The following is a 9,287-nucleotide window of genomic DNA, read 5'->3' as shown; positions in this document are numbered from 1 at the left end:
GATGTGTGTTTGTATTGTGTTGTTTTGTCTACCTCGAGCACTCACCGAGACAAATTCCAATAAATGTTTCATTGAAATGGTAATAAATTATTGAATTTTGATTGAATTTCTGCATAACAGGAAAAAAAAAAGAGTTTTAGTTTGAGCTGTCTAACTGTCTTTAGCATCAGTGAGGTGTGGACATCATGGAATTTGTGAACGTACACATCATCATTTACCAGTCAAATCAGTATGTGACATTGGACAACAACCGGTAGTGTATTCCAGCTTCAGTGAAATAAATGCAAATACATCATAAGAGTCCCTCTGTGGTGTTACAGGCCTCAGCTGAAACTGTCACATCGGTATGATTTGCACGTGAACAGAAATGATATTCAATATCAAACCAGCCTGACAGCGAGGGACAAGATCATTCACAAGGCAAAAGACAGATTGGAAGGCTTGGTGCTGATTTAAAGAGGGTGACATTTAATGTAATTCAGACACTGCTTATAAAAAGAATGGCAGGCAAAGAGAGAAAATGAAACAGATACAGTATGACAAAAGAAAATGCAATTTGTTTGTTCAGTCATTCTGGAAACTACATCATCTCTTCCAGTCACATCAACACCACGGCCTGATAAAGTAGTACAGCACACTATTGTATACACTCTTATCACTATTTCCTCTATGTTGTGTGTTCTATGTAATTAATACAAGAGCACTTTGAGTTTCAATATGAACGAAAAGTGCTGTACAAATGAAATGTATTATATTATTATTATTACATTTACATATATAAATATCCAAATATTTAATGTTGTACATAATTATCAGTTGCAGTGAGCAGCAGGAACAGAGCTGGTCTGTTCTTGAAGGGTTGAAAAAAAAAAAAAAGAGAAACAGCAATAACTATGATGAGATCAAACAAGGAAATCAACAGAACAGTTGCATGAAAGTTTCTGCAGTATCATACATGAATGAGCAGAAATGTTGCTCTGTTTCCCAAATGGTAGCTGCCACTTACCACCAATGAGAGTGTGTGATTATACTCTTAAACCCAGTCGGACACTGCGGTTCATTTATTGTTACATACAATTAGCAATCAAGACTCATATTTACTTGTACTTTTCAAGGTATTGTGGGAGAATTATGCATTCCAAAATTTTTAGATGTTTGTTCAATAATGCATTCACATGCAAGGCATCAAGCCGTTTTGACGTACCAGGTGATTTCCAATTATTCTATGAAAATAAGCCACAGCGGAAACTCAAATGAACACTTTGGTTTTGATGACTCATTTCAATGGTGACAAGTGTATCAAAATATAAGTATCTAAAGTTACGTTTTCACAGCTTGATATTTTCTTCAGTCGATTGTGGGGATTTGAGGTTTGTGGCTTTTACATTTTTTTTTTTAATCTGGTAGTTTCTCGTGGCAACTATGCAATTGAGTAGCTGCTAAGAGGTGAGTAAAGTGACTTTCTCTACACTCCACTTCCCCTGTAGTAAATAGCTTTCAGAGCGTTCAGTAGTCTGTGGCAGTTCATGGTATATTTCAATATTCTGAGGCAGTGATTCCCAACCTGGAAGTCAAGACCCCTCCAGTGGGTTACATGATGAATCTGACAACATGATTAATGGGATAGAAAACAAGAAGTGCTTTCTTTTGCACAAATGTGTGCTTGTACTTTCCTCTAATCTCTGCTTGTTTGTAAGATATGGGGTAGTTTTACCTCTTTGGGCCTCTTTTCAAAACAATCTGAGAGGTTTAGAGGGGAAAAAACACTCTTTGGAATTGGCAATAAATGGATGTAAGTTCACTAAGCACTGTTTCCTTTTTGAGTAGCAACACAAAAAGGCCGGGAACCATTGTTTTACAATTTCCCCCAATTCACATAGTCATCTAAAAAACTGAGGTCATCTCCCAAAATGTTTGGAGAAATGCCAGTAAAAACACGAGGAATCACTGGTGAAGTAAGACATTGAATGCAGAAGAAGGCAAGAGACTCGTACAACAATCAAACGAGGCTCACACTAACACACACAGGTGCTCACCTGAAGGCCTGCGGCGCACTTGAGACTGAAAGTGACTGAACATCACTTTCCTCTCATTCAGTAATTAATGCTCATCCTTCCTGAAGCAGTAAATGCAAGCAGCCAATAGCTCCAGTTAAAAACACTGCATATATTACTCTCACTGTCTAACAATTTGCTTTGGTTAAGCAAAATGGAACAAAATCATAAAGATCATAATGTGATTTGTATTTGATAAGAGATTTGTGAAATCTGTATCAATGTTATGTCCAGCTCTGATGGTAAACAATACAATCTGTGTTCGATGCCGCCACCCAGTGGCAACAGACAGCTACTTCAATAAATAAAAGACAAAGCTACAGTTACAGTATGAAGTGCAAATTTCTCCTGAGTCCCTTCCATCAAGTGTGTCTGTCTGGAGATGTCAGAACTACATCCATAATAAATCCGAATGCTGACATCTCAAGAAGTCACAACAACTCAAAGTACCTCTCTGATCACAGCAGAGCACGGATGTACATAATTCAATTTCAACAAAAGTACAGACTATCTTTGCGCACATTAAGGAACATTAAACAAAACAACTAATTTTTCAGTAATTCAAAATACATACAGTAACTGCTCCATTCAAGGTTTGGCAAAAAAAAATTGTCAAACTGAAATCGTGTGTAAACCAGGTCATCTCTAAAAAGACCTGCTGTATAAAAACAGAATGTTAATTTTGTATATTGATTTTAAATTCATGTAGATGACAAAGGCAAAGATGCACGAACAAATGACTGCATCCCAAACCTGCACCAACCGAATATCTAAAGACACACTAAACCCTGAATAAACAAAACATTAGAAATCATCTGATTATTTTTAAAAGTCCGAAAGTAGCTTTCAACAATAACCTAAGAAGCAATGACACACAACTATCAAACCAGATACAAAGATTAAGCATAAAGAAGAGTGACATAACTTCACATCACCGAGTTCCCTTCTTTGTAATGAATTTGATAGAAACATAATCGGGTTTGATAATTTGCTCATTTTAAGCTGATTTTAAAATCTCTTCGGCAGGTCAGGAAAGAGGCAGAAACAGACAGGTGAGCGTGTGAACGAGGGGGCTTCTACACAATCAGCGTGTTGCTGTGGTGTTGCCAACAACATTGTTAAAGAGCACACACACACACACACACACACACACACACACACACACACACACACACATTGCCCCGGGCCGTCCATCCAAGCCAGACCAAAGGTGCCGCTGTCTGCTGTATCCATGGAGACACTGATGAGGGAGTTGCTCAAATTCAAGTCACATGTCGAAGAGGTTGAGTAAATCATCTCTTAACAGGTGGTGAGTCAAAAAAAGGAAGTAAGAGGGGATGAAAGAGAACAGAGATGGAGTACCTTTCTGTCAGCGATCAAGTTTCCTCTTTCAGAATTAACTGACTTAACTACAACCTTCAGTGAAGTCAGGGCAAAACAAAAAAAAGGCCATGCCTACACTGTAGGGTCTAAGATGTAGCAAGTGAGCCTCAGATCACTCTGAAGGAAGCACTGAGGTCGATCTGCTAAATGACTTGGAAGGTAGAAAAACAACAGCTAGTTCAGGTGGAGGGCCTGCTTCATGAACTCGTAGGTGGTAAAGGCCACAGCCTGAGAGGGGACACAACGGATGTAGTTGAGAGAAAGGCCTCGGTACAATCCCTTCTTGATCCCGTACTCGTTGTACACATACAACAGGGTCTTTCTCAGTGATCTGTTCAGGTACAAGAAAAGAAATAATACACTTTTTAGAATAATAGAAAACACAGAAAACTGCTGTGGATAAAATAATGTAGTTAAATAAAAATCAATTTCTCATGCACATGGACATTTTATTTATTTGACCTATTCTTATGCAGGTTTTTGACAGTTCGGTCATTTTTATTTTTTTATCATTTGTGTTATCATTTATGTTGTGTCCTGAGGCTTCTTGTTTTGTTTTTTACGTGAGCTCAAAGCGACTTCCTGTCAACTATGCTAAAATGGCAGTTAAGTATTAAATCTTGTATCTTTTTAGAGTTTTGTGACTGACATTACAGATGTGATAAATCAAATTTAATTGTTATTGAGGTCTGCCTATAAGCAACAGGGAACTAGTCCTTGATAAACAACACAGCAGCCATATTAACAAAGAAAACTTCTCTTGAGCTGCAGACAATTGAGGGCACTGATGTAATGTCTGGACCTTTAGGCATTCTTTAAAAATCTTAAATATGAATGGAAAGCAGATAATGCAAGAACAATGAGCAGAGTCTGAAGTGGCATTATTTGACCTTGCACAGGTATGAACGGCATGTTGCTGTAGCTCTGCAGCTCCGCTGTTACTCTCCTCCTCAATGTTTTTTGTGCTTTAACATTTTATCTACTGTAAACAGCCTCCCAACCTCTGGAATGTTCCTCTCCAGTTTTCAGCATAAAGTAAACTTCTACTTTTAACACCAAATGTGGAAAAGCAAATTCCTCAATTAGTGTCCAAAACACTTGTATTCCAACTTGGAGAGCATAAGCTTCTCATGTTTTTTTTTTAAACAACAGAGAGAAATAGAGAAACAAGGACCAAAGTTTCTTTATTGAGAACCCCATTTTGCAGAAACTACAGAGAAACTTGTCTGAGGCTACTGTAAACAGGTTCATTTTTTTTAAACGACTCTCCCAGTTAGAGATACACTAACAACTTCTTCAGAACAGTTGAGAGTTCCAATTAATTCTTTAGCTAATAAATACTGGAGCAACTATTCAGTTTCTTTGTTACTTTGAGCATTAAAACACATCACAACAAAATTCTTCAGTGATACATTTAAGAGGAAATCAAAAGGCCAGAAATAGCTGAAACTATTACTGTACCTTTCCAAGATCTCTGCACATTCTGACAGGTTTAATGAACATCATCATCATGGTGTAACAGAATATGGAGAGCAGGAACATTGGTGGTACTTACACACATTTGTCAGAGTCAGGAAGCACAGTTCCTAACTGCATTCTTCTCCTAGCCACATCCAAGGGGTACCTAGTGAGAAGAAACACGATATGACAAATCCAGCATCAATAAATCAGTGTAATCAATAACACAAGCCCAGCCAGCCACGCTGTCTGCTCATCATTTATGAGTCCTGTTGGCTGCCTGCCCACACTGCTTACGATATTGTCTGGGCGATGGCACCAGCAACCCCTCCACAGAGCAAGTTGACGTAGGATTTCAGGATGAGGACATCGGGGTTGTCTGAGGAGGGACGTCCCAGCATCTCGGGAAAATGTTTCAAGCCGAGGCTTTTCAGGGTACCGAAGGTGAAGAATGAAAAACCTGCAAGAGGATCATAATAAGAGAATGCAAAACAATGAACAAAGGTCATATGTGTGAAGGACGACATCTATTCACGATAATCACAAAGCTAGTTATCATTAAATTGGGATGAATCTATTCAGAATAATGCCAATAATCACCTGCATAAGGGGCCATTCCAATAAGTGTTGGAGTGAGTCCCCTGTAGAAGCCCAAGAAGCCTCCCTCCTTTACAAGAAAAGAAAAACAGGTCAGATTGTAAAAATTCTGACAAAAAACTTGCAATGGAAGTCATACTGAGTGTTCAGTTTTTTGGTAAACTAACCTTAAGGTAGATGGTGTGGAAGGCGTTGGCGATTCCAGTGTAGCGATGCTCTCCTTTCACCTGGAAGGCCAGCCTGGCTCGAACCATGTCCAGAGGATAGGTGCAAATCACCGCAGACATCCCTGACGACACACAACATAAGAACAAATGTCGTAGAAACACAGTTCATGACTATATACGCTTGTGATTTACTGAGATTAAACACTCACACATTGTGCCATATTGTTTAATTTCATGTGACTGACTTTCCCTGATTGTCTCTCCATGTCTTTGCACTGCCTGTAAGCAGATTGTGGCTGGGAGTCTGGCCAATTCAATATATTTTTATATATAAGATTGAATACCATTGTAATTAAAAAGTATTTTTGTGCATCCATACATGCAATACATTATGAGGTAAGAGATGCATTGAGGTGACAAATGCCAAGATTAGGAGACAAAATCACAACACTTGCCACCAGTGATAAATTAAATGACGTGAGAAATGTTGCCTATGCCAGTCTTCATTTCCTCATAATGCTTGTGATGTATACAGTACCTGATATCTAACTGGCACTGACTGAAAGCCAATCCTTATCAGTGACGAAGATAGATTACCTGCCATAGATCCTGCCATGAGGCGGTGAATGTGTCCAGAGATCCCCAGCTGTTTACTTAGCAGCTGTAAAGGGAATGGAAATATTACCAGTTTTCATATCAGTTTTACCAGTAAAAAAATGCACCTGTCAGAAATGTTTCTAACTGTAGCAAACTGTAATTTATTCAGTAAAAAACACAACATAAAAGCATATCACATTTCCCTGAACACACTTCAACAGTTTTACTAACACCCAGTTTTTATGACATTGCCCTTGGAAAGGGATATTCCACAGTAAAAGACATACCGTACCTTTTTATAATTGTCAAAGGCCATGAACTGGATGGCCCCATAAGGAAATATCCTAACCATCATTGCCCCATTACCCTTGTACAAGCCAAGGAAGCCTTCTTTCTTTGGCACAGCTCTGAGAGTAGAAAACACTCCTGCAAAGAAAGATCAGAAGTTTCAAAGATGATGCAGAGAAGTGTGAAAACAAACACTTGTTGCCTTTGCATGTTTGGCTGCTGATGTTTTACCCAGATGTTTGTAGTGGGGGTTCTGACCCTGAAGCAGAATCTTGATTCTGTCCAGAGGAGCGATGGTCGTCTTGGCACAGCATCCTGCTACACCTAAACAAAAACAGAGAAACAGCATTAATGTATTTATCATTAAACATTTAGCTTTTAATGGAATGATTGATGATGTTTTATTTAATTTATCTAGAGCAAAGCTGGCAATGAAACAGGCCCAATATCTAGAGGAAAGTCACTGTCGACCAAAAGTGACTGCACTGGGTAGAGCTCATTGGGATAATTTTTATCTCAGGTAACTTGAAGCCAGAAGGTTATGGCACTGAAAACTGAGTCTGATACTAGTGTAAAGTAAGTCTACAGTGTTGTTTTACTATGTGAGATCCCTTCATGATCGGCTGTTTTGTTTTTTCAGCATCATGTGTCAGGTATCTTTATTGCTCCTTGAATGGAAATTCTATTTTTGCTTGCTGCCTAACATAGTGAGGTCAGATCAGGGTCAGCAGGGGAACAGCACTGTCTCCAGCACCACTAGAGATTCAGTAGCTGCCTTAAATACACTCCAGTTGAAATGTAGATACTCTATATATTTTTCTGTTCTCTGTTTACACCACTCATCTCCCACCACAAGCATGGAGACCGGAAACTAGGACAGTTCTTTCATCATGTTGCATACTTAAATTTGTATAGACAACAACAGGGCCTAATCATACCCGACAGTTTAAAACACTGTTCATTATGCCATGACTGTTAATTATGCTATGACAGTGAATATATTAAACAACATTACAACATATGAATAGTATAATGTATGTTGATTATAGTCTACAGAGATGTCAGGAATATTTAACCGGCAATCCAAACTCCTTTCAGTATTTAACAGAGTACCTGCTGGCAAATAATTGTGTCCATTGTACATCTTATCGATGCTGCTGTCAGGAATGTGCATGTGATCAGAAGCATTGCACGTGAAAACACTTCCTGAAAGAATACCTTGGTCTTTCAAAAAAACTACTACAGAGGGTTTGGTGAGACACCTATTTAGAAATCTACAGTATAGTAAAGGTTGTGAAGGATGGCTGTGCAGACATCTGTTTCTGGATCAGAAAAGAAAGCAGGAGACAGTAAAGCAAAGGAGGAAGCATTTTTATGGTAAAAGGATGCAGTCTTGGGTGCAGACACAGGGGCTTGAACCTGGAATCATACCATCACAGTTAAGACTATAACCTGATGTGTCAGATCCTACCTCCAGCTACAAAGGAGCGAAGCCAGTAGTAGTCTCTCTTGGTTGAGGTATTGCTTATGGCAGTAGGTGTGGAGACCGCAGCCTCCGATGACATTCTGTCTGTTCAGGAATCTGCTGCATCCATGGCTGTAAGTTGGCAAAAATACTGTAAATGCACATGTGACTATGAGTATTAAAGCAACACAGAATACACCATTCATCACCCTGGCAAATATTGTACCTGTATGAGCAAACTAACCTGATGCACCAGGTGGTTTGTCACACTTGCGTGATCTCATGATCTTGTGAATCCAGCTACCTCACAAGATAAGGAACAAACGAGACTGGTCGTTTGTTTAATGGTTTGAGGTAGGAGAGTCATGATTTGCATTTAAGGCTAGTAGCTGCAACCTGAAGGTAGATTTAGCTTGAAGGATGGGTTCGCAATTTTTCAAGTCTGTCTTAAAATGATAGTCAGGTGTCCAAATGAACATTAAAATTGTTTTTTCTTGCCATAATCATTCTTCTTGTTCAAACTGACCATTATAATGTATTTACAACGTCTCCCTCTGTGCAAAAATGTATTTACAAGGCTATCTGAAGTTAATACGATGCTTCCGCTGTCCAAATTAGTGAATAATTTCAACATTCAAGTCTTTTTAGTGCCAAAGTTCCTCTTTTTGTTACTATACTTTCACCGCAGCTCAACAAGGAAGCACAGAGAGGAAAAACTCAGACTACTGAAGCCTGATATAAGCTTCAGATAAACTTTTAAATCTATTTTTCCACAAAACGACTGTGTGGACACACTGTTGATTGTGGCTCCCATCACTCACTTGATTACAGCGAGGAACACCCCTTTCTATGAGCACCCGACTGTTGTTTTAAGACAGACCAGAAAAATTGTGAACCTGTCCTTTAACTCAGCTATGAGTCTGCAGTAATCCTGGCCAGCACCGATAACGTTAGTTAGACTGATAAAAAGAAGATACTCACAAGATAATCAAAAGCGTTAGAAGCGCACAAACAGCAAAGAGAAGGATCGCTTGGATGAATTCATCTATTTCTTCTCCAGCTTGTTGTTTCTTTACTGAATCCTGGCCGTTAAAATCTCGCGTTACCATGGGACACCGGGTAGTATCGTGCCGTTGAGGTCGTCGTTCAGTGTTTCAGTTACAAAAACCTGATGAAAAATTGCAGTTATAGATGAGTGTTAGGCACTTTCAAGACTCATGTAACCACATCCGTGCCCTTCGCCCGCAGACGACTGACAACTTCTGGCCGAAAACAGGC

At 39.1% G+C, this 9,287-nt stretch overlaps 1 protein-coding gene across 2 annotated transcripts; it reads right to left on the bottom strand.

The window, feature by feature from the left end:
* Positions 1-445: 445 nt before the first annotated feature.
* On the bottom strand, positions 446-9,279 carry slc25a16 (solute carrier family 25 member 16). Of its 2 annotated transcripts, XM_042432896.1 has the most exons (11): positions 8,991-9,279; positions 8,254-8,309; positions 8,016-8,141; positions 6,776-6,868; positions 6,549-6,682; positions 6,257-6,320; positions 5,660-5,781; positions 5,496-5,562; positions 5,193-5,355; positions 4,993-5,061; positions 446-3,768 (listed from the first exon to the last, which is right to left on the bottom strand). In XM_042432896.1, exons 3-11 carry the CDS (start codon positions 8,107-8,109, stop codon positions 3,612-3,614), a joined length of 963 nt encoding a protein of 320 aa, XP_042288830.1. In that variant the 5' UTR covers positions 8,110-8,141; positions 8,254-8,309; positions 8,991-9,279; the 3' UTR covers positions 446-3,611. The 2 variants fall into 2 exon arrangements, with proteins under 2 accessions (XP_042288830.1, XP_042288829.1); XM_042432895.1 differs by lacking the exon at positions 8,254-8,309.
* Positions 9,280-9,287: the final 8 nt, after the last annotated feature.

Source organism: Thunnus maccoyii, chromosome 14 (genome assembly GCF_910596095.1).
Source record: "Thunnus maccoyii chromosome 14, fThuMac1.1, whole genome shotgun sequence".
Classification (NCBI taxonomy): domain Eukaryota; kingdom Metazoa; phylum Chordata; class Actinopteri; order Scombriformes; family Scombridae; genus Thunnus; species Thunnus maccoyii.
This window is presented reverse-complemented; position numbering and strand designations above follow the sequence as displayed.